The 24,241-nt window shown below is 49.9% G+C and overlaps 4 protein-coding genes across 4 annotated transcripts; 2 read left to right on the top strand and 2 right to left on the bottom strand.

Annotated features, from left to right (window-relative positions):
• Window positions 1-97: 97 nt before the first annotated feature.
• On the top strand, window positions 98-874 carry LOC307070555 (early growth response protein 2b-like; the record flags this gene model as incomplete). The annotated part of the gene is made up of 1 exon (XM_079729062.1): window positions 98-874. The coding sequence occupies one exon, from the start codon at window positions 98-100 to the stop codon at window positions 872-874; it is 777 nt and encodes a 258-aa protein (XP_079585188.1).
• Window positions 875-1,909: 1,035 nt separating this feature from the next.
• Window positions 1,910-3,023, bottom strand: adob (2-aminoethanethiol (cysteamine) dioxygenase b). The gene has a single exon (XM_079758833.1). It carries the CDS (start codon window positions 2,763-2,765, stop codon window positions 2,049-2,051), a length of 717 nt encoding a protein of 238 aa, XP_079614959.1. The 5' UTR covers window positions 2,766-3,023; the 3' UTR covers window positions 1,910-2,048.
• A 2,299-nt stretch (window positions 3,024-5,322) lies between these two features.
• On the bottom strand, window positions 5,323-8,000 carry znf365 (zinc finger protein 365; the record flags this gene model as incomplete). Its single annotated transcript, XM_079729061.1, has 6 exons — window positions 5,323-5,410; window positions 5,967-6,007; window positions 6,289-6,508; window positions 6,804-7,098; window positions 7,376-7,525; window positions 7,838-8,000. 6 exons carry the CDS (start codon window positions 7,998-8,000, stop codon window positions 5,323-5,325), a joined length of 957 nt encoding a protein of 318 aa, XP_079585187.1.
• Window positions 8,001-10,029: 2,029 nt separating this feature from the next.
• slc30a6 (solute carrier family 30 member 6) lies at window positions 10,030-23,427 on the top strand. Its single transcript, XM_079730563.1, has 15 exons — window positions 10,030-10,221; window positions 10,699-10,745; window positions 12,091-12,177; window positions 12,913-12,997; window positions 15,655-15,697; window positions 16,327-16,392; window positions 16,694-16,774; window positions 16,876-16,911; window positions 17,190-17,284; window positions 18,758-18,806; window positions 21,409-21,528; window positions 22,009-22,111; window positions 22,350-22,397; window positions 22,470-22,538; window positions 22,680-23,427. Exons 1-15 carry the CDS (start codon window positions 10,035-10,037, stop codon window positions 23,142-23,144), a joined length of 1,581 nt encoding a protein of 526 aa, XP_079586689.1. The 5' UTR covers window positions 10,030-10,034; the 3' UTR covers window positions 23,145-23,427.
• The last annotated feature ends 814 nt before the right edge of the window (window positions 23,428-24,241 follow it).

Here is a 24,241-nt window from a genome sequence, read left to right as displayed (position 1 = left end):
GAGAGGAGAGGGGTCCAGGAGAGAGAGAGGGGTCCAGGAGAGGGGTCCAGGAGAGAGGAGAGAAAGAGGAGTCTAGCTCTCCCCCAGGTCCAGCACCATGGCCCACGGCCAGCCTGACGTGAGCCACATGTACGCGGCGCCCCACCCGCCCCCCTCGTACGCCTGCAGCGCAGACCTGTACCCCGACTCGTCGGCCAGCTACCTGGCCACCTCCACCTGCGCCGTGTCCTACCACCACCACCATCACCACCACCCTGCCCCCCCCTACAGCCCCAAGCCCCCCCCTGCCGACGGCCCGCTTCTCCCCTTGCTCCCAGACTACGGGGGCTTCTACCCCCCCGCCTGCCAGCGCGACTCCCCCGGGCCCGCCTTCCCGGAGAGAAAGACGCTGGCGTACCCGCTGGAGTCGCTCCGCCTGCCGCCCCCGCCCCTCACGCCGCTCAACACCATCAGGAACTTCACGCTTGCCCCGCCCGGCCCTGCCCCCCAGGGCCCCGTCATGGCGGCTGCGTTCGGCCACCACAGCCTGCCGCTACGCCCCATCCTACGGCCCAGGAAGTACCCCACCCGGCCCAGCAAGACCCCGGTGCACCAGCGGCCGTACCCCTGCCCGGCCGACGGCTGCGACCGCCGCTTCTCGCGCTCCGACGAGCTGAGCCGCCACGTGCGCATCCACACGGGCCACAAGCCCTTCCAGTGCCGCGTCTGCCTGCGAGCCTTCAGCCGCAGCGACCACCTGACCACGCACATCCGCACGCACACCGGGGAGAAGCCCTTCTGCTGCGACACCTGCGGACGCAAGTTCGCCCGCAGCGACGAGAGGAGACGACACCTGAAGATCCACCAGAGACAGAAAGACAAGAAGGCCTGCTAGGGTCCTGCTCTACAGCGGCCCTCTGACTCCCCCACAGCGGCCCTCAGCCCCCCCCCCCCCCCCCGTCACTCAACAGGTGCACCTCCTGGGGAGCGTCAGGTGGGCTCCCTTAGGGCCCTCCCCCTTAGGGAGCGTTAGAATGCTCCACTCAGGGATGTTAGTTCCTTTGGCAGTTTGTAGCGATGAGTTACAGGTCCCTCCGTCTGAACAGGACCCCATATGTCCCTGATAGTACAGGTGACCTCACAGGTGACGGTGTTCAGAGAGTGGTCTGGAGGACAGACACCTCACCTGTACTCCCCAAACACCACACCTGTGGGAGCAGGTTTGGAGGAGGAAGATTGAAGTTGAAGATTTTGAACTTTTTTTAGGAACCATACTAGCCTTTAATATAAAACTGTCTTTTGATAAATTGTGATTGAACGTTTTTCAATAAAGAGTGATCCTCCTGGTCCTAGTTTCATCAGACCTGTCTCACCTGGTCTCCATCAGACCTGTCTCACGGTAGCAGCGGTTATAATGTGTTCCACCACTAGATAGAGCTGCTGCACTCTTCACTAACACAGGAGGATTCTTACCGGGTTTATGTTTCACATGTAGAGTTGAACCTGAAGCTTATGCCAAAAGCTGCACAGGCCAGAGGCCCGACAGTAACACAGTAACAAAGGCCTGACAGTAACAGTTACAGAGGCCCCAGGCCTGAAAGACAGGCAAGACAGTAACACATTGCCTAGGCCTGACAGTAGCATAATACTGACGGTAACACTAACACAGGCCTGACACCGGTAACATTAACACAGGCCTGACAATAACAAAGGAATGTAACAATACAATGGTAGGGCGTTGCTCTCTCTACTGAGCTACGTAGGGAATAGAACCCCAGCCCACATATTAGGTTAGAGATGATTAGTTTGACATAAGGAATAGTAAAATGTCATTATCAGGGTTAAATCCCGTTTAGGTCGTGGTTCAGAGAGTGATTAAACACTCGGTTCTTCAGTGAAATTCAAACGCCAAATGCTTTAATTTGCGTTTATTTTGCCAACAGAACTGGATCGGATAAGAACAATATGAGAAGAACACGAACGAGGTTTCTATTGAGCGGCTCCGTAAGTCTGCTGCTGAAGATCTTCTAGTTCTGAAGAATGCGAGGGGACCAGGGGCCTCCTGGTCTTCAGAGACCCACTCCGGGACCGGGGTAGGGCTCCGAGCCGCACCAGAAGTCGTGTGGCTGGGAGATGTCCATGAGCCAGACCTCGGAGCCCTGGGGGGCCCCGGCCTCCCCCGGGACCACCTTGTAGTAGTGACAGTCTCTCCCGTCGTCAGGGTCGTACGGGGGGGCCAGGATATCCAGGAACGCCGTGGGTCCATCCACCGCATCGATCCGGTGGAGGTTGTCCCGGTGGGGGGCGAGGACGCACGGGCCGCTATGCTCCGTGTACTCCCCGGTGGACCGGAGCACCGACCGGCGGAGCGAGCCGGACGGCCCGGTGGGAGTCCCGGACAGCGGAGATAGGTCCAGCCGGTCGAAGCACGTGATCCGCGTCTTGCCGTACATGACTTTGAGCATACCGTACATCCCCGGGTGGTCGTGGAGGGGGATGGACGCCCCGCGCTTCAGGAGGAACACCCCCATGCTGAACTCGTCCGTCTCGCAGATGTGCATGTAGGTAACCGGCGGAGGGCCACCGGGGTACGGGGGCTGGGGGTCCCCGGCCCGGGGCTCAACCAGACGCAGGTCCGCCGCCCGGACCTCATTCAGCAGAGCCCGCAGTTTGCTCTGCTGCTCCGGGAAACCTCTGCCGGCCTCCCCGACACACTGGAAGGTGGCGAGCGCCTGGCGGGCGACCCGCTGCACAACGGAGCTCCGCATGTCGTCCCCGGGTCTCATGCCGAGCGGGCCCCGCGAGCCGCGGCGGCAGCCAGGGTCGAAGGGTCGATACACCTCTCGCTTTGAGGCGGTCGCTGAGTCTCCGCTCCGGCGGGTTCGGGACACTGTGAGCTACAGAGAGGAGCTCGATGACCTCGGTGCGTCTGACCGAGCTAAACAACACCCCGTCTTTGAAAAGCTGTCACACACGTCTCTCACGTCCGCACTCCGCACGACACTTTCACACATCACGTCGGCGCGGTGTATTGTGGGATTCGTAGTCCCAGTAGCCGCAGCGGTTGTCTGTTTGACACTCTCACAAGTGTGTGTTTAAAATAAAAAAATATAAATCAATCATTTCCGATCAATTTGATCAGACACGAGGAATTCCATGGGCACTGATCTAGAGTATAACAGCCTGGGGATCTAACTACAGGCGGTTCACTCCTATATCCCTCCGCTCTGCAGGTGTTTGTCTCCTGTATCCCTCCGCTCTGCAGGTGTATCACTCTTGTATCCCTCCACTCTGCCAGTGTATCACTCCTGTATCCCGCTGGTCTGCAGGTGTTTCACTCCTGTATCCCTCCGCTCTGCAGGTGCTTCCGATCGCCGGGAACGCGTCACCGCAGACTCTTACGTCACTGGGAGACGTCCCATGGTGCCGAGCAGCAAGATAGTGCGAAGGACATCGTGTATGTGTTGCTTGGCAACAGTCCAGTCGCGGAACCATTTTTGTTGGTGCAGCCAAGTAAACCATTTCATAAAATAGGTCCTCATGTGTAGGCGGTTCTCTAATAAATGGAGATGAACTGTTGAATAAAGGATGACTTTATCCTACGACCGAATCCCAGCTGATATTCAGCAGAACAGCCTCCGTCTGTGATTACACAATAAAAACTATGATCTTTAGATCCTTATATAGACATTGAGACCAATACGTGCCGTTGGTAATTAATAAAGCCCTTTTATATTTTCATATTGCAGCCTTGAACTTTTTGCTTCATGTCTTAGTTTTTTTAATTTAATATCGGTAGCTGCATTCTGCATTTATGTCTACATGTTCTTCCCTGCGCTAGCAACACACATCTGTCAATGCCCAAACTTAACACAATGTGACTCTTTGTGGTTCAGTTATGAAATCCAAACCAGTACGTAATTATATTTCATGGTATCTGTATATTAGTTCTGATTTAGAAAATAGTATTACTCTGAATGTTGCAATACACCTTTGTTTTCTCATGAAAAGTCCATGTTGTTTGTACTGCGTTTGTACTCACTTCAGTAAAGAAGTATTTTGTTTTCCAAACTCCTCGCTGCCTGCTGCCTCTTCTTGGATCCACCTAACCCAGACCGGAACAGAAGTTACATTTGTATTTCCGGTAGCAGAAAGACCTTCAAGAGATGTTGGATACATGTTTAATTCAGATCTTCACAGTACAGTGGTATACAGAGGGTTCCTCTAACGAGCTCTACAAACAGAACACAGGAAACTCTAACACCTTGACATCATAACTAACTCTACAGCAGTGACGTCATAACGTAACCTCCCACCGTGATGTCAAAACGTAACTGTACCATAATTACGTTACTCTACACCATGACATCATAACTTTACTCTACTAACATGATGTCATCACCTTACTCTACCACCGTGACGTCTTCAACTTACTCTACCACCTAGACGTCATCACCTGACTACCACTGTGACGTCATAACGTTACTGAACCACCAGGAAGTCTGTGTTTTCTATGTGCTGCTTCGTGTTGCTCTGAGCCGTCTGCTACCAGACTACCTAGAGCGCTGAATTAGCCCTGATGCTATGCCTAAAACACCTTTTATAGCTAGCACAAACACGCACACACATGCACACACACACACGCACGCACACACACACACACACACACACACACACACACACACACACGCACACACACACAATTCATTTCCCTTCTTTTATTAATCATCAGTTTAAATGTTCTCCTACCACAAGTTCTGGACACAGAATTTACAAAATATACTAACAGTTAAAAACCCAGAACCATTTACAGCAGAGATACGTTTAACCCCAGAGACCGGGCCGATGGGCAGTATACTACGTACAGGTGTGTGTGTGTGTAGCAGTGATCAGCAGACTCCATCGCCCAGAGGTTAAAGGTCAAAGGTTAAAGCAGGACCCCGGGGCTACATTCAGAAGACAGTAACCGTTAGTAACCGGTTGTGTAACGAGGCTAAGGGTTTAGGTGACGTTGCGTGGTCTCATTGTGTTGATATAGTGATCTTGTGTTATATACTGCTCTTGTGTTATTATGTATGTATGCATAGTTATGTTGTGTTATTGTGTTGTGTTTTGCTATACCATTGTTGGATTGTACTCTATTGTTGATGAGTGGTTCTATAATGCTGTTCTCCTTGTGTCGGGTTTGTTGTTGGGTTATATTGTTGTTGTGGTTCTAATGGTTCTAGTGGCGTTTAGTGTATTGTTGTGTTATAATGTTCTAGTTCTGGTGGTTGTGAGGGTCTCTAGCGGTGGAGGTCCAGGTCCAGGTCCTAGCTGGTCTCCTGAAGGAAGAGGTCTCCTCTAGACCTCGTAGCCCAGGGACCTGCAGCGCTGTCTGGGCTCCCAGACCCACCCCGGGTAATGGTCTTGGTCCAGGTCCTGGTCCAGGCTGGGCCTGGAAGAGGAGGAGGAGCTCCTGTTGTCATGGAAACCAGAGTATGGTTGACCCCCGGCTGACCTGAAAGTAAACAGACAGTCATGATGGTGATGATGTCAGGGTAGTGATGTGATGTTGGTGATAATGTCATGGGGTTGATGATGTCATGATGGTGATGATGTCAGGGTGGTGATGTCATGGTGTTGATGATGTCATGAGGTCACGGTCGTGATGATGGCATGATGGTGATGATGTCATGATGTCACAGTGTTGATGATGTCATGCTGGTGATGATGTCATGATGGTGATAATGTCATGATGGTGATGTCACGCAGGTGATGATGTCACGATGGTGATGATGTTATGCTGGTGATGATGTCATGGTGGTGATGATGTCATGATGGCGATGATATCATGATGTCACAGTGGTGATGATGTTATGCTGGTGATGATGTCATGATGGTGATGTCATGCTGGTGATGATGTCATGCTGGTGATGATGTCATGGTGGTGATGATGTCATGCTGGTGATGATGTCATGGTATCATGGTAGTGGGGAGCTACTTGCCTGCTCTTGGACATCCTGTGGCGAACTTGCTCCGCGAGCTGCTGAGGAGACCACAGACACGTAGACACATACAGGTCAAGGATAAATATAGAGAAACACACATAGAACTAGCTCTAGTAGTCTAGAATGCATTTGGGCTTTACCCTGTAGTGCAATTTACAAAGCACTTTGAAACTGTGTGTGTGTACCTGTGTGGGGACTTTTGTGTTTGTGTGTGTTCCTGTGTGCGGTCCCTCTGGTAGTGTGTGTATGTACCTGTGTGCGGTCCCTCTGGCAGTAGGTGTGTGTGTACCTTTGTGTGTATACCTGTGTGTGTGTGTACCTGTGTGGGGGGGCGGTCCCTCTGGCAGTAGGCCTGTACCTGTTTGGGGGGGCGGTCCCTCTGGCCGTCAGCGTGCTCCTCCCCCTGGTAGGACCGGACCCGCCGCTCTGCGAGGGCGATCCGCTCCAGCAGCGCCTCGATGAAGCGCTGGAGGCGGAGCCTCCCGCTGGCCTCCTGCCGCGCCGCCGCCGCCAAGAAGCTCTGGATGCTCAGGGCCTCTCTGGGAGCAGGGAGCAGACGCTGAGTTGTTAGCGCGTTGTAGCATTAGCTGCCCCTCGTGCTGCTCTATAAGGAGGTTAGCTAGGGGCTAGCTAGTGAACCAACCACCATTCTCTACTCTTTACTGAGGTCTAAGGGGCGGGGCTCCCCCTTCTGCTCTGAGTAGAGCCAGAGGGTGCTAGCTAGCTCCTAGCCACGGGCTAGTTAACTCCTTGCAACTCGAAGGCTAGTTCCTAGCAACGGTCTAGCTACCTCCTAGCGACAGGCTAGCTAGATCCTAGCGACGGGCTACCTACCTCTCACGCTGCTCCAGCTGGTCCTCCGAGGCGTTGAGCTGCTCCCTCAGGGCGGCGATCACGCTGACGGCAACGTCCACCTGGCGGCTCAGCGCGCGCTGCCGCTCTGCCGCCGCCTGCCGCTCGCGGGCCAGGTGGCGCCAGTGAGCACGCTCACACAGCAGCTCCGTGTCCGTGCGGGCTAGCTCCCAGCTGACACGCGCTAGCCGGCGCTGCATGCTGCCGTCGGCCGCGTGCAGCAGCACGGCGAGCCGGCCGCGCACCGCCGCTTCCAGCCCCGCCCACCGGGAGACATCTGACAGACAGCATGGGGTTATAGATCTATGACCACTAGATCTATAACCACATGGTTTTAGATCTATAACCATACAGATACTAGGGTCTATAACAACAGATCCTAGTATCTGTATGGTTAGAGATCTAAAACCATGTAGTTTTAGATCTATAACCGGCCGACACACCCCCCCCCCCCCCCCCAACCATACCACCATCTATATATCTATATATCTATACCTCTATACATCTATCTATCTTCAGGAGTTCTGGAGTGGATCAGCAGTAAGTTTCCTTACCGGTCCGAACATCCCTTCCTCCAAACTCCACAGACGACCCTGGACAACCTGGGTCTGACCCACCTCCTGGCGCTGGTCTAGGGTCTGGGTCTGACCCACCTCCTGGCGCTGGTCTAGGGTCTGGACCCGGGTCTGTTGGTGGTCTTGGGTCTGGACCCGGGTCTGTGGGTGGTCTTGGGTCTGGACCCTGGTCTTTGGGTGGTCTTGGGTCTGGACCCGGGTCTGTGGGTGGTCTTGGGTCTGGACCCTGGTCTTTGGGTGGTCTTGGGTCTGGACCCGGGTCTGTGGGTGGTCTTGGGTCTGGACCCTGGTCTTTGGGTGGTCTTGGGTCTGGACCCGGGTCTGTGGGTGGTCTTGGGTCTGGACCCGGGTCTGTGGGTGGTCTTGGGTCTGGACCCGGGTCTGTGGGTGGTCTTGGGTGAGGCGGACTGGGTAGACTGAGGAAGGGGATCCGACTCAGACCGTCCGCATATTTCCTAGCATCCTCCTCCACCGCCACCTCCTCCTCCTCGTCCTGGGGGCAAACGCCGGCGCTCCTTGTCCGGCGCCTCCTGGGGGGAGACCGCTGCCCCCTGCTGGGCCCCGGGGGGGGGGCATCGGGGGGGCGCTGGGGAAGGGGCTCCATGGTGGTCCGTAGCGAGGCCAGGGTCCCGAGGCGGTCCCTCCCCGCACATCGGGAGCAGCCCAGCGACAGCCCACCCCCTACGCTGCTGAGGCCTTCAGCGGGTCTGGAGCCCAACGCCTGCTGCATGACCGCTGGACAGAGAATACAGTATACAGTATCCTACTGTATCTATTACTGTACAATAGAAGGCCTGCTGCCGGACCGCTGGACAGAGAATACAGTATACACTATCCTACTGTATCTATTACTGTAGAATAGAAGGCCTGCTGCCGGACCGCTGGACATAGAATACAGTATACACTATCCTACTGTATCTATTACTGTAGAATAGAAGGCCTGCTGCCGGACCGCTGGACAGAGAATACAGTATACAGTATCCTACTGTATCTATTACTGTAGAATAGAAGGCTTGCTGCATGACCGCTGGACAGAGAATACAATATACTATATCATACTATATCATAGTACATAATATCATACTTTATAATATACTATATCATACCATATAACAAACCATATCATACTATATCTATTACTGACTACTATTACTGTATAATAGAACGTCTGCTGAATGACCGCTGGAAAGACAATAGAATATAGTATACTCTATCTTAATATACAGTATACTATATTATACTATATAGTATACTATATAATATAATATATAATACTATATATATTACTAACTAGTATTACTGTAGAATATAACTCATTCTGCATAGCCAAGAATAAAATATACTATATCATAGTATACAGTTTACCATATCATATCATATAGTATACTATATCATACTATATATTTTACTGATTACTACTACTAACTATAGAAGAGAATATATATTAGTATCTATTAATATACTAATATATGATAATACTATATAGTACAATATATATTACTAATATAACTGAGCAGGACCCACTGCAGACATGACACTTTATTGTACTATATCATACATTCTATACTACTATATCATAATACATTATAGTACTATATCTATTACTAATTTAACTGAGCAGGACCCACTGCAGAGGCATGGAGAATACATATAAATACTATGAATACAATAAATACTATATAATAGGCCTAAGTGTTGATCTCCAGACCTCTGGAGAGTTGGTATCCACATGCATCAACACTCCGCTCATTGTGTTGTGTCATTAAGATCCTTACCGCTCAAGGCTGACGGCTCAATCCCGGTTGGGCTAGGAGTCCGCTAGCGGATAGCATTAACACTAGCACTGTACCGGGGACCCTACCGTGTACCGGTGGTCCTACCAGGAGTCCTACCGTGTACCGGGGGTCCTACCGTGTTCCGGGGGTCTTACCGCGTTCGAGGGTCCTACGGGGCTGCCATGTCGCGGGGGGCGTCTCCTCGGCGCGTGTCACGGTGGCGGGAGGGACCGACGGAGGACACCGTCGACGCGGCTGGAGATACAAGCGCAGCAGGGGGTCGCGTCTCGTCACCGGCCGACACATCCCCCCCCTCGACCAATCACATCCCCCGACACAACCCCCCCCTGGACCAATCACATCCCTCAGATGGAGACCAGCCCCCGCCTATATATATATATATATATATATATATATATATATATATATATATATATATATATATATATATATATATATATATATATATATATATATATATATATATATATATATATATATATATATATATATATAGTGTGTGTGTGTGATCGTAAACCTAGTATTCGTTGTGATTATGTCACTGTTGACACTGTTATGTTCTGTTCTGTACCTACTGTTGTTGCATTGTGTGGACTAGCCTGCTATTCTGATATCATACGGTATTAAACTCTCTTCAATGAAACGGTGTTTGATTCTGTTCTGTGGAGAACTGTTCATGAAATCCGCTTTAAACGGAGTTAACGCGTGTGTGCGGGTCAGTTCCTTCTCCATCCGGCTGGGGGCGCCCGCGGGCCGTCTGAGGAATATCAGGAGCAACCGAGGAAGAGCCGAGCGTCGAGCCAATCACATCCCGTCGGAGGACTTCCGCCTGCAGCCTGAAGATGGAGGGCCGAACGTCCACGTCCTCAGCCGGAGCTCCGTACCACGGCGTCGGAGACTACTACCCCAGGAAGTACGGCTCAAAGCCGGACGTGGTCCCGTCGGGGGTGACCGAGCGGAAGGCGTTTCCACCGGAGCCGCCGCCGGACGCGGTGTCGGTGGACGTCCTCCACAGCGGAGACACTGGAGGTTTGTTGTGCTAACGGCTAACGGCTAACGGCGGCGGGGGGGGGGGGGGGGACAACATCATCAACATCATCAACAACAACAACCAACCGCCGACAACAACATCATCAACAACAACAACCAATGACGGCGTGTTGTGGTTGTTGTCGGCGGAGTTATCCCGTGTATCCATCCTCCTTAACATGTCGAGAAACAGACGACACAGGAGGTCCTGTGGTGTAGTGTGTGTTTACTGTGTGTGTGTGTGTGTGTGTGTGTGTGTGTGTGTGGTGTAGGGTGTGTGTGTTTAGTGTGTGTGGTGTAGTGTGTGCGTTTATGTGGTGCGTTGTAGTAGGTGTTTAGGGGGGTCCCGGTCCAGGGGGTCCCAGTCCAGGGGGTGCCAGTCCGGGGGGTCCCAGTCCGGGGGGTCCCAGTCCGGGGGGGTCCCAGTCCAGGGGTACGGGGGTTCAAACTGGTCCTCATTCGTTTCTCCTCCAACAGATTTCCTGATGCACCGGAAGAAGCAGGAGAACGACACGTACGTCCTGGTAAGACTCCGCCTACTGAAGCACTGACAGGGGTGATGGTGGTGTTTTTCATGTGTGGATGTGTTGATGTGACAGTGTGTGTTGTTGAAGTGTTAATGGGTTGATGTGTTGATGTGACAGTGTGTGTTGTTGATGTGACAGTGTGTGTTGTTGATGTGTTCATGTGTTGATGATGTGTTCATGTGACAGTGTGTGTTGTTGATGTGTTCATGTGTTGATGTGTTAGTGTGATGGTGTGTGTTGTTGATGTGTTCATGTGTTAGTGTGATGGTGTGTGTTGTTGATGTGTTCATGTGACAGTGTGTGTTGTTGATGTGTTAATGGATTGATGTGTTGATGTGACAGTGTGTGTTGTTGATGTGTTAAATTGTGTTGATGTGACAGTGTGTGTTGTTGATGTGTTAATGTGACGGTGTGTGTTGTTGATGTGTTCATGTGACGGTGTGTTGTTCATGTGTTGATGTGGCGATGTGTGTTGTCAATGTGTTGATGTGTTAATGTGACGGTGTGTTGTTGTTGATGTGTTCATGTTTTTAACGTGTTAATAATGTTTTGATGTGTTAATGTGACTGTTTGTGTTGTTAATTTGTTGATGTGTTAATGTGACGTGTGTGTTGTTAATGTGTTGTTGTGTCAATGTGTTAATGTGTTGATGTGACGTGTGTGTTGTTAATGTGTCGTTGTGTTGAACGCACCTGCAGTTCAGCTGCTGTGTCAAATGGCTCCCTGTAGAACCAGTTGCAGACAGTGGCTGTACTGGGCATCTTCCAGTAGAACCAGTAGCAGACTGTGTTTGAACTGGGCAATTCCAAGAAGAACCAGTAGCAGACAGTGGTTGAACTGGGCAGCTCCCAGTACAACCAGTAGCAGACTGGTTGTACTGGGCGGCTCCCAGTAGAACCAGCAGCAGACTGGTTTTACTGGGCGGCTCACAGTATAAGACTGTAGTGTTCTTCATAGTGACGTTATATTAGTATGTTTATTCTCTCCATCACCACCGGGTGGCGGTGTTGGATGATGTCTTCAAACTGCTGCTCCTGTCAACACATCCTCCACTTCAGCTGTGGGGCTGAGGCAGTGGGATGGGTGTCTGATTGGTCCCCATGTTTGATTGGTCACTTGTCTAATTGGTCAGCGTGTCTGATTGGTCCCTGTCTCTGATTGGTCCCTGTCTCTGATTGGTCCCCGTGTCTTATGGTCACGTGTCTGATTGGTCACCGTGTCTCTAATTGCTCCCTGCCTCTGATTGGTCCCTGTCTCTGATTGGTCCCCGTGTCTTATGGTCACGTGTCTGATTGGTCGCCGTGTCCCTAATTGGTCCCTGTCTGTGATTGCCCCTCCCCAGGGAACCATCCACCCCTTCCGGCGGACGCACCGCTCCGTGCTGGGGAGGCTGTCCCAGGAGCTCCGCCTGGTCACCTCCGACCGACGGGTAGGAGGGCATACACCAGATACACCACCTATACCATCTACACCACCCATACCACCTACACCTCCCACACAACCTACACCAGACCACCCACACAGTCTTATCTTTTTCCAACCCTTAGCCTCCGTTAGCTAAGCAGCCAGCCTTTGTTAGCCCGCAGTAAACTAGCATGAAGAACCACATGATGTCATACTGAGTCACACCCAGTAGAGGGCAGCAGCATACTGCGTGTGCATGAGCCCAGGGCAGGGACAGGCTTGTGCGTGTGTTAGTGACTGCATGTGTGTGTTGTCAAAACAGAACCGTAGGCGCTGAACCAACAACCCCTCCCCCCCCCCTTAAAGAGGTTATCTTTATGTGTGTGATGATGTTGCATGTGGTGCATGATACAGAGGAGTGTACCAGGGTGTATTCCGGGGCTGTGTGTGCTGTCAGAGGGTGAAGCTCCTTCCTCCGCTGGGAGGACCACCGGAGGAGTGCTTCACGACGGCCTTCTCTCCTCCTCAGGATGCTCTCTGCCTTGTCGTGGAAACAGGCTGGATGTAGTGTTGGCCCGTTGTTGAATGTTAGATGAGGAGCGCATTGATTCAGTAATGTTAAAAGCCAGAGGTGTCTGATTATTATTATATTATTATAAAAAAAAAGAATACACACCCTTTGAGGCTATCGCCCAATCACAATCAAGGGTTAGACCTTGCTGCCCGTACTGTATCTCTGTCCTCTGTGTCGCCCTCCCAGTCCTGGAGGATCCTGGCCTTCGGAGCACTCAACCTGCTCTGTACCGGATGTCTCCTGATGTGGTGCAGCTCCACCAACAGCATGGGTACACACACACACACACACACACACACACACACACACACACACACACACACACACACACACACACACACACACACACACACACACACAAACACACACACAGGATAATTAATACCTGCCCTGATTGATCATGTTTGTGGTTGGTGAGTTTTGTCCACTGAGAGAGATCCATCCCTCCGGAATATCATGGGACGCGGTAACCTTACCCACACTGACACTCAGACACACACACTCACAGACTCACACACACACTGAGGAAGGCTGATGTGGGAAAAGACAGGAAGAGGAAGGTATTGGAGAAGGAAGGCGACACCAACGTCTATACTCTGCCCAGTCTCCCTCCTCCTAGCCCCTAGACCACTCCTCCTAGCTCCTAGATCAGTCCACCTAGCTCCTAGATCAGTCCTCCTAGCTCCTAGATTACTCTTTCCAACTCCTACATCTCTCCTCCTAGCTCCTAGATCACTCTTCCTAGATCCTAGCTCCCTCCTGCAGTAGGTTAGGCCACAGCAGACAGGATGTAGTGTGTGTGTGTGTGTGTGTGTGTGTGTGTGTGTGTCTGTGTGTTGTGTCACAGCATAGAGTATAGTTTATGATTTGGTCATTTTAGTTCTGAAACATCAGCTCTGTGTCTGTTTCTGTGTGTGTGTCCTGTATCAAATTGTGCAGAGCCTCACTGGATCAGTTTACTGCTTTTTACAGACATCAGGTCCCTGACGCACACACACACACACACACACACACACACACACACACCTTTTGTTGTGTGTACGTATATATATTATCTCTACATGTCTGGACCTATATATATAGATATGTTAGGACTCTATTGACTAAATAAATATTTCATTGCTTTTGCAAAAAACTAATATTAAATCAGATTTGAAATAGCATCCATAACAATGGACTGTTATTGTCGACCTGTAGGAATCAAAGAAGCAACAATGCAGTGTAAAAAATTAGATATGATAATATCGTAGTATAGTTGGTGAAAAGCAGCATGTTTGTTTTCTTGTTTTTAGCCTGTGTGTTTGTGTGTGTGTGTGTGTGTGTGTGTGTGTGTGTCCCTAGGCTCTCAGTGTTCCTGTGTGTCAGAACACAGCTGGTGAGCAGTCGACCCATTGGGGGGGGTTGTAACACATAGACACACACACACACACACACAGTTTGTTTGTTTGATCAGGAGGTGCCGGTCAGGTTCCTGCCCTGCTAAAAGGACCCCGGGTAGTCAGAGGACACACTGTTTACATCGTCTGCATATTTATGTCCGCTGTGTCCACTGTTTGTGTGTGTGTATGGTGAGTGTGTGTTGTGTGTCTGTGTGTGTGTATGGTGAGTGTGTGTGCGTTGTCACTTCAGTAGTAGTCAGCATCCCCCCCCCCCCCTCTGGGTCAGGGTTTGGTTTCACCAAGGTGTGGGGGGAGGGACACTCCGTTCGATAGAATCATTTAGTTTACAGCATTAAACCCTGACCGGCAGTCACCTGATACCTGTGTGTGTGTGTGTGTGTGTGTGTGTGTGTGTGTGTGTGTGTGTGTGTGTGTGTGTGTGTGTGTGTGTGTGTGTGTGTGTGTGTGTGTGTGTGTGTGGCAGGTTGAAAGAGCCAGTCAGATGTTTCTGCTGCAGATGACATTAAATATTTATCCTCTAGCTCCACTTACTTCTCCTTTCTCCTCCTCCCCCCTGCGTTCCAGTGGCTCCTCTCCTTTCACCTCCTCCCCAACTTCTGTCTGCCCACATCTCCTCTTTACTCCTCTTTCTTTATCCCCACCTCTTTTCTCCCCTGTCCTCTCCTCCTCTCCTCTACTTCCTCCTCTCCTCCTCTCCTCTCCCCTTCTCCTCTCCTCTCCTTCTGTCCTCCTCCTCTCCCATCCACTCCTCCTCTCCTCCACTCCTCTCTTCTCTCCTCTTGTGATGAAAACAAACAGTTTTTATTCTGAGGATCTCATTTCGCCCACTGAGGACTCTGTCTGTTATGGGATATTGTGTATGTGTGTGTGTGTGTGTGTGTGTCTGTGTGTGTGTGTGTGTGTGTCAGTAATTGATTTTTTTGTGTTAAGAAGTTATTGATTAGAATGTTTTGGAGTTGTTCCTACAGTTAGGGGATTGAAAACAAACACTTCATTCCTCCTGATGCACCTATAGAAACTATGCATGATGATCACCTATAGAAACTATACATGATCCCCTATAGAAACTACATGATACACCTATAGAAACTATGCATGATACACCTATAGACACTGCTTTATTTATTTTATTTTTTTTACAGCATAACCTCTGGTCCAGCAGTCCTACTGGGTTATAGAACCTCTGGTCCAGCATTCCTACTGTGTTACAGCAGAAGCTCTGTGGGAGAGGGCAGAGAGCCAGTGGTTTTAAACCAGTAACTGCGAGGAGCAGAGCTATGCCTTATTTTCTGTTTGGTTTCGATGTGAGAATCAGGATCTTCTGGTGCAGAGAAGTAACTGTCCTGCTGAACGAGGCTGGTTGGACAGGCCACACGCTGGTGTCGTGGTGGTGATTGGAAACCTTAAGGAAGGTTTCTGTCTTACCACCAGGATCAGTTACTCAGATCTGAATGTAAAGCCTGATGTGTAAGACTGCTGCCTGCTGTAGGTTGGGGGATGTTACTAAACACACTTCTGTCTTTTCTAGCCCTTACCGCCTACACCTACCTCACCATCTTCGACCTGTTCAGGTAAACACCCCCGCCTGCGCCTCGACACTACTGACAGCCTGGTGACAGGTCAAAGGTCAACACTAGCCTGGTGACAGGTCAAAGGTCACCACTAGCCTGGTGACAGGTCAAAGGTCACCACTAGCCTGGTGACAAGTCAAAAGTCACCACTAGCCTGGTAACAGGTCACCACTGGCCTGGTGACTGGTCATCACTAGCCTGGTGACAGGTCAAAGGTCACCACTAGCCTGGTGACAGGTCAAAGGTCACCACTAGCCTGGTGACAGGTCAAAGGTCACCACTAGCCTGCTGACAGGTCACCACTGGCCTGGTGACCGGTCATCACTAGCCTGGTGACAGGTCAAAGGTCACCGATAGCCTGGTGACAGGTCACCACTAGCCTGGTGACCGGTCATCACTAGCCTGGTGACAGGTCAAAGGTCACCACTAGCCTGGTGACAGGTCATCACTGGCCTGGTGACCGGTCATCACTAGCCTGGTGACAGGTCAAAGGTCACCACTGGCCTGGTGACCGGTCATCACTAGCCTGGTGACAGGTCAAAGGTCACCACTAGCCTGGTGCGGGTCACCACTGGCCTGGTGACAGGTCAAAGGTCAACACTAGCTAACCCTTGTGTGTTTCTCTGTAGTTTGGTGACCAGTCTCATCAGCTCCTGGGTCGGCATGAAGAAATCCAGCCAGCTCTACTCCTTTGGGTTAGTACTAATACACACTATACATACTACTGTGTACTAATACACACTACTGTGTACTAATACACACTATACACACTACTGTGTACTAATACACACACTATACACACTACTGTGTACTAATACACACACTATACACACTACTGTGTACTAATACACACTACTGTATACTAATACTTACACTATACACACTACTTTGTACTTATATACACACTACTGTGTACTAATACACACTATGAGTGAGATGGTACGGGGTGAGGGGGTGAGGGGTGAGGGGTGAGGGGGTCTAACGTCCCTCTGTCAGCTTCCAGAGGCTGGAGGTCCTGGCCGTGTTCTCCTCCACCGTCCTGATCCAGCTGGGGGCGCTGTTCATCCTCAAGGAGAGGTCAGTTAGCCACTCTCAGTCAGTCAGTCCTTCACTCAGTCAGTCAGTGAGTCAGTCAGTCACATGTGTCTCTTATGGTGAACTGTTTTCTTTCTCTCTAGTGTGGAGCGCTTCATGGATCAACCTGAAGTCCATACGTAAGACACACACACACACACACACACACACACACACACACACACACACACACACACAGTAGCTTTGTGTTTATCCCAATGCTGACAGCTGTTGTCAGAACAGAACATTCCAACATCTGGGTCTCTCTCTCTCTCTCTCTCTCTCTCTCTCTCTCTCTCTCTCTCTCTCTCTCTCTCTCTCTCTCTCTCTCTCTCTCTCTCTCTCTCTCTCTCTCTCTCTCTCTCTCATTGTGATGAGGAGCCATGGCTGAGCTGTAGTTGTGTTTCTGTGTGTCCAGCGGTCGTCTGCTGGTAGGAACCAGTGTGGCTCTGTTCTTCAACCTCTTCACGCTGCTCTCGGTCAGGAACAAACCCTTCAGCTACGTCTCAGAAGGTAACACACACTCACATGCATTCACCAACGTGCTTGTGTTCGTTAAGAGAACAGGGAGGAGCTAAGGAACAGATGCCCCCCCCCCCCCCCCCCCCCCCCCCCCTCCAGACAGCTGATGCATCAAACGTTGGGCTGCTCTGATTGGTTGGAGGTCTGAAGGAGTATTTCACACCAATATACTATCCTACTATATATATATATATATATGTACAATACTACAATATATTATCATCATATATCAACCTAATGTAAGGGACACTGAGAGGGTGGAGGAGCATCAAGGGGAGCAGGGGGAGCAGGAGGTGGAGCAGGAGGTGGAGGAGGTGGAGCAGGAGGTGGAGGAGGTGGAGAAGCAGGGGGAGCAGGAGTAGGAGGTGGAGGAGCAGGAGGAGAAGGAGCAGGGGGAGCAGGAGGTGGAGGAGCAGGGGGAGCAGGAGGTGGAGGAGCAGGGGAGGGAGGAGCAGGAGGTGGAGGAGCAGGAGGTTGAAGGACTGTTGGAGACAAGTAGAGCGAGGGAGGTGAGGTCAGGCCACTGATGACCCCAGGACAGATTAACCTCACCACTGGTCTGCTGCTAACCAGACCGCACACACACTCTCTCTCTCTCTCTCTCTCTCTCTATCTCTATCTCTATCTCTATCTCTATCTCTATCTCTATCTCTATCTCTATCTCTATCTCTCTCTCTCTCTCTCTCTCTCTCTGATAAAATAGGTCAGAAGAGAATAACTGACACACAACTACAGCAGTTTGTGTTTGTGTTTGTGTTGGACCAGTCTCAACATCACTTAACATCTGACATTTCAAAAGGGAGGATGACAACACGCACACAGACACACACACAGACACACACACACACACACACACTCTCTCTGACTCACACAGCCTAGTGAAGTGAAAGTAAAGTGTGTTATGTAACATGTTCCAGACAGTGGTAATGTAGTGAAGCCACAGGGACACACACACACATTTAGCCACACACAGACACACACACTTTAACTCAACCACACACAGTGTAACTCCCATGCAGACACGGATCATAAATAAGTTACTCTGTTAGAATGTTTGTTTGGACTGAGTCACTCTAGCATGGACAGAATCTGTCTCACACACGCCTCGGGTGTGTGTGTGTGTGTGTGTGTGTGTGTGTGTGTGTGTGTGTGTGTGTGTGTGTGCAGGGTATTAGGAGGAAGGTGACCTGACGTAGTGCCTTTGGGCCTGGCAATGTAGTCAGGCTTCACCCTCCTCCCGTACCGTGCACGCTCACTGTGCAAACACCCACTGGCCCTGTTAAACAGTCTTAGACACATTCTCCATTTTATCACTAAAAGAGAGACATGTTTAACTTTATTAGCCATTTTTCTTGCTAGAGGACTGATAAGTAATAAAATGGTGCACTTTATTAGGTTTGTTGTCAGATGTTGAAATTTCAACCTTTAATCGTCTGTCTGTCTGTGTCTCCCTCTCTCTCTCAGCTGCCAGCAGCAGTTGGCTACAAGAGCATGTAGCAGACCTGAGTCGAAGGTAGGTTCTCTCTACCTTCTGTATAGCTATGAGTCTGTGCTTTTCCCTAGAGCTAGGAGTCTGTACCTTTCCCTAGAGCTAGGAGTCTGTACCTTTCCCTAGAGCTAGGAGTCTGTACCTTTCCCTAGAGCTAGGAGTCTGTACCTTTCTCTAGAGCTAGGAGTATATACCTTAGTTACAATAGTTATAGATGTAGTATAATTGTAGTTGTAGTTCTAGTTGTTAAATAATTGTAAATAGAGTTTAGGCAGCAATGGACGCACACATATAAAGACGCACACACAGACACAAGCACAGACACACACAGACACACACACAGACACGGCACACGGACACAGTGCTGAGCATGGGGAGCTTTAGTGAATGTAATATATTCTGGAGCGCTGAGGATTCAGAACATGAATTATGTAGTCATCCTGACTGTTGTAGAAGCTGCTAGTCTGAATATCCACACATTGATATATAAATTAAATATACATCATTATAATGTTATAACTAGTATAAATATACATCATTTTAAAGATCCCATGGCATGAAAATTTAACTTTAGGATATTTTCTAACATTAATATGAGTTCCCCTAGCGTGACTATGGTCCCCGAGTAGCTAGAAATGGCGTTAGGTGTAAAACAAGCGCTTGGTATCCTGCTCCGCCTCTGAAAAAACAAAGCTCAGCGCCGATTTGGAATTTTTCCCCATATGTTGTCATACGGGGAAATGTTACCTCCCCTTCTCTTCTTTGCCCGCCCAGAGAATTTGGCCCGCCAATGAGACAATGAGCTACGACTGTTGTACACTTCTTTGTTATTTGGATAACCATTCTGCTGTTGGTGTTATGGCGCATAACACGTCGGGTTCTCTGATGGCTCTGGTATTTCCACAACGAGACTCGTAGTGGGGGTTATCTCAGCCATGGTTGAGAAGAAATTGGGGGAAAAAGGAACTTTGGCTTTGACTCCCTGAAGTACATGACCCGCGAACATGTAGGAGAAAGGGATTGTTGCCCGCGATTGTCTCCCGCCGCTGCCCGCTGCCCACCACCACGAGGCACTACCGCCACGAGGTACGCTGCCCGCTTCCGAGGCGGTGGTGCCTCGTCAGCGGGCAGCGGGGCTCCGGCGGGAGACAATCGCGGACAACAATCCCTTTCTCCTCCATGTTGGGTTCAGTCTACTTCAGATTGATGTGGAAGTGGAAGAACCAGAGACGTCAGAGAACCCGACGCAGTCGTTTGAGATTCATGATATAGTCTGCAGGCGCACACAGCTTTTGGCCGTGATAATATATATTATATGATATAGATATCTATGTATAATATGATATTATTTAGGTATAGAGCTCCAGGACTCCCGCCAGAGCACCCGGAGTGTTCTAGAATATTTACAGAACACGGCCAAAGGCTGTGTGCGCCTCGCCATTGTGATACATCCACTGTCAACAGAGGGCATGGTACTGTGGCCGCAAGCTGCTCAGGGCCACACCCCCACCCTCCTCCTTGACCCGCCTCTCTTCTCCTCATTTGCATTAAAGCTACAGACACCGAAATGGCACGTTTGGGGAAAGCTCAATGTGCGACTGGCTCGTAGTGGCTGTAATTCTGCACCACGGCTGAATTTCGGGAACGTCTTCAAATACTGTGTTAGGGGCCCACTAATACCTATATTAAAGCATCCATAAAGTAGCATGCCATGGGACCTTTAATGTTATAACTAGTATGAATATCATCATGTTAATGTTGTAACTAGTATAAATATACATCATGTTAATGTTATAACTAGTATAAATATCATCATATTAATGTTATAACTAGTATAAATATACATCATGTTAATGTTATAACTAGTATAAATATCATGCTAATGTTCTAACTGGTATAAAGGTAGTTCAGAACAGTCCTAATGTATGGAGGTGGTTCAGAACAGTCCTAATGTATAGAGTGGTTCAGAACACTGCTAATGTATGGAGGTGGTTCAGAACAGTGCTAATGTATGCAGGTGGTTCAGAACAGTCCTAATGTATGGAGGTGCTTCAGAACCGTCCTTATGTATGGAGGTAGTTCAGAACCGTCCTAATCTATGGAGTTGCTTCAGAATAGTCTTAATGTATGGAGGTGCTTCAGAACCGTCCTTATGTATGGAGGTAGTTCAGAACCGTCCTAATGTATGGAGGGAGTTCAGAACAGCCATAATGTATGGAGGTATATCTGATGTTTTAGTTCATATCTAAAAGCACAGCTTGTCTTCCTCTGCTTCCAGCACCGCAGATGAATATTACATTATATTGTGCCCATCAGGGACACACACACACACACACACGCACACGCACACACAGTTTCTCTGCTCACAGGGCAGAAGTGAACAGGACATCGTAGCCTAGATCTGTGTGTGTCGGTGAAGAGTCACAACAAGTATTTTGTATTTGTTTATCTTTATTTAATCCCACTGTCTGGATTATAACACAAACGCTCTCTCAATCTCTTTCTTTCTTTCTCTCCTTTTTCTTTCTCTTTTTTCTTTTTTTCTCTCTTTTCTTTTTTTCTCTCTGTCTCTGTCTCTGTGTGACTCTCTCTCTCTCTCTCTCTCTCTCTCTCTCTCTCTCTCCAGTGTGTGTGGGGTTCTCCCAGGTCTCAGCAGTGTGCTGCTTCCTCGTATGAACCCATTTGTCCTCATCAACCTGGCTGGAGCCTGCGCCCTCCTCCTCACCTACCTCCTCATAGAGATACAGTAAGACTCCTCCCTCCTTATAGAGATACAGTAAGACTCCTCCCTCCTCATAGAGCTACAGTAAGACTCCTCACCCCTCATAGAGATACAGTAAGACTCCTCCCTCCTCATAGAGATACAGTAAGACTCCTCCCTCCTCATAGAGATACAGTAAGACTCCTCCCTCCTCATAGAGCTACAGTAAGACTCCTCACCCCTCATAGAGATACAGTAAGACTCCTCCCTCATAGAGATATAGTAAGACACCTCCCTCCTCATAGAGATACAGTAAGACTCCTCCCTCCTCATAGAGATACAGTGAGACTCCTCCCTCCTCATAGAGATACAGTAAGACTCCTCCCTCCTCATAGAGCTACAGTAAGACTCCTCCCTCCTCATAGAGATACAGTAAGACTCCTCCCTCCTCATAGAGATACAGTAAGACTCCTCCCCTTCCTCTTTGTTTTTATCAACCTTTGTGTGTGCGTTTGTGTGTTGCAGTAACTTTGTTGCCGTGGATACTGCCTCCGCCGTCGCCATAGCGCTGATGACCTTTGGGACCATGTACCCCATGAGCCTCTACAGCGGCAAGGTGCTGCTTCAGGTAGGAGGGTGGAGGGGTGGAGAGGTGGAGGAAGGTGATAGTGTTAGCTCCTACAGGATGCAGCACCACCTTCCGCACTTACGAAGATGGTGTATGAAGGCAGATGAAAGTGGAGGTGTTTAAGAGGAAAGGTGTGAAGGGAGGGAAGGGTGGTGCTCTGAGCTCATTAGATGGTCAAAAGGCGATATTCAACGAGCTATTGAACTCCTGCTCTAACCACCTCCTCCTTCCTCCCCAGACCACGCCCTCTCACGTGATTGGCCAACTGGACAAGCTGCTGCGGGAGGTGAGGCTCATGATAAGAGTGTGATTGGTGGACTGTTGTGATTCTGGGTGCTGATTGGCCGCTGTGTGTCAGGTGTCCACACTGGAGGGCGTGCTGGAGGTGAGGAACGAACACTTCTGGACCGTCGGTTTCGGCTCGCTGGTACGTATCCCGGGATACCGTCTTCATGGAGACCAGTCTGCCTGGCAGCATGTCATTGCCCAGAACAACACGATCAGTGATCAGTGGCTGCATGTCTTTCCATAGCAACAACCTGTCCTAACCCCCTCTCCCCCCCCTCAGGCTGGCTCCGCCCACGTGCGTATCCGCCGTGACGCTAACGAGCAGCTGGTTCTGGCCCATGTGACCAACCGCCTCCTCCCATTGGTTGCCACGCTGTCCGTCCAGATCTTCAAGGACGACTGGAGCCGCCCCGCCCTCCTCTCGGGGCCCCTCCCCCACGGGGGCGGGGCGGGTGACGGCCACGGCCACGCCCACCTCTCCTCCTCCCCCCTCCCTCCCCTCCTCCCAGACCCGCTGACCTCCACGCCATCCAAGCTCCTCGGACCCCCCCCTGAGTTTTCCTTTAACACACCCCGCAGGCCGCACTCGGGCCTGGGCCTCGCCTACCCGGCCGGCCCCACACCACGGGGCCTGCGCCCAGGCCTCCTCCAGGGGGCCCCCGCCCACAGCTACCGCACGGCTCCTCTTGGGTTTGGAACCAGCAGCCCGCCGCCCCAGAGCCAGTACAGACACTACCACCCTTGACTCTTAGCTCCGCCCCCTCTCTCCGCCCAAAAGGGAGGGGGTTAATCTGCTGACCGGGAGCCACTCCCCCTCGTCTGCTGAAGGGGGGTCGATGTCTCAGAGTGTCTGTAGAGGGCGGTATCTCCTGCTGTACCTGAACGCACCGCAGCAGCCAGCTGCAGTAGCGGTGCGTTCAGGTACAGCCTGGTTTGTGTATATTTTCTACTTTAAGGGTTATGCCGAGATATGGGAGGGGGAGAGGGGGGGACACATACTGCTGCTTTAATAAAGAATACAAACTCCTGCTTTGTCTCCTCGTCCATCAGTCGGATGCTGGTTATACTGGGGACCTGCCCAGTACAACCATTCCGTTACTGGTTCTACTGGGGGCTGCCTAGTACAACCGCAAACAATGTTTCCATGGGGATGAAGTCATCTAGTCGCTCTGTGTCTCCTGTCACCGTTATGTCCGGGGGGTTTGGTGTGTGTGTGTGTGTGTGTGTGTGTGTGTCACCAGGGGGCGCCATACAGCAGGCCGGAGGACTGAACTTCTTTGTGTGTTTCCTTACTTTATTAATCATAACGTTATTGTTATACCAGTAATAATAGCATACAATCAGCAAAGCATTTATTTTTACATAATGAAGTTAGTGTGGCCATTCATATTTTTTAGAATGAAGTTATGTTCTTTGCGTTAATGTACGTTTTTTTATAATTTTATACGAGTTATGTGCAATTATTATTACTGAAGCAAGCTGAATATATACACACAGCTATGAATCTCAAAATCGAGATTAATGAAGTTATTCACTCATTGCTTTATTATAAATGCTCATAGGGAGAAGGATTAAATTAAAGTCATAACATTAAACAACAGCACTAAACCATAAATATGAAAATGGATTGAACTAATTGATTAATATGAATAACAAATAACTTAATGAATCATTAAGTAATTGTGTATTATTATAAAAGGAAGGATTTTTTCATGCTTTTCCTCCATTAAACGGCAACATTTTGAAATGTACGTCAAAGTGTAACATTAGACGTTATTAGATCATCAGTTAAATTAATTTATATTCAATGAACAGTTTCAAAAGACGCAAAATCGGCTTCAA

This window comes from Pollachius pollachius, assembly GCF_949987615.1.
Source record: "Pollachius pollachius genome assembly, chromosome: 2".
In the NCBI taxonomy this organism is placed as follows: Eukaryota; Metazoa; Chordata; class Actinopteri; order Gadiformes; family Gadidae; genus Pollachius; species Pollachius pollachius.
Note: the sequence above shows the minus strand (reverse complement) of the source record. Positions and strands in the feature narration are given on the sequence as shown.

Bases quoted from the DNA above. Each gene is read 5' to 3' on its own strand.
- adob (XM_079758833.1), bottom strand. From the start codon at position 2,765: ATGAGACCCGGGGACGACATGCGGAGCTCCGTTGTGCAGCGGGTCGCC.
- slc30a6 (XM_079730563.1), top strand. From the start codon at position 10,035: ATGGAGGGCCGAACGTCCACGTCCTCAGCCGGAGCTCCGTACCACGGC. The intron at 15,698-16,326 runs GTAAACACCCCC...GTTTCTCTGTAG, and splicing joins ACCATCTTCGACCTGTTCAG to TTTGGTGACCAGTCTCATCA. The intron at 16,912-17,189 runs GTAAGACACACA...CTGTGTGTCCAG, and splicing joins GATCAACCTGAAGTCCATAC to CGGTCGTCTGCTGGTAGGAA.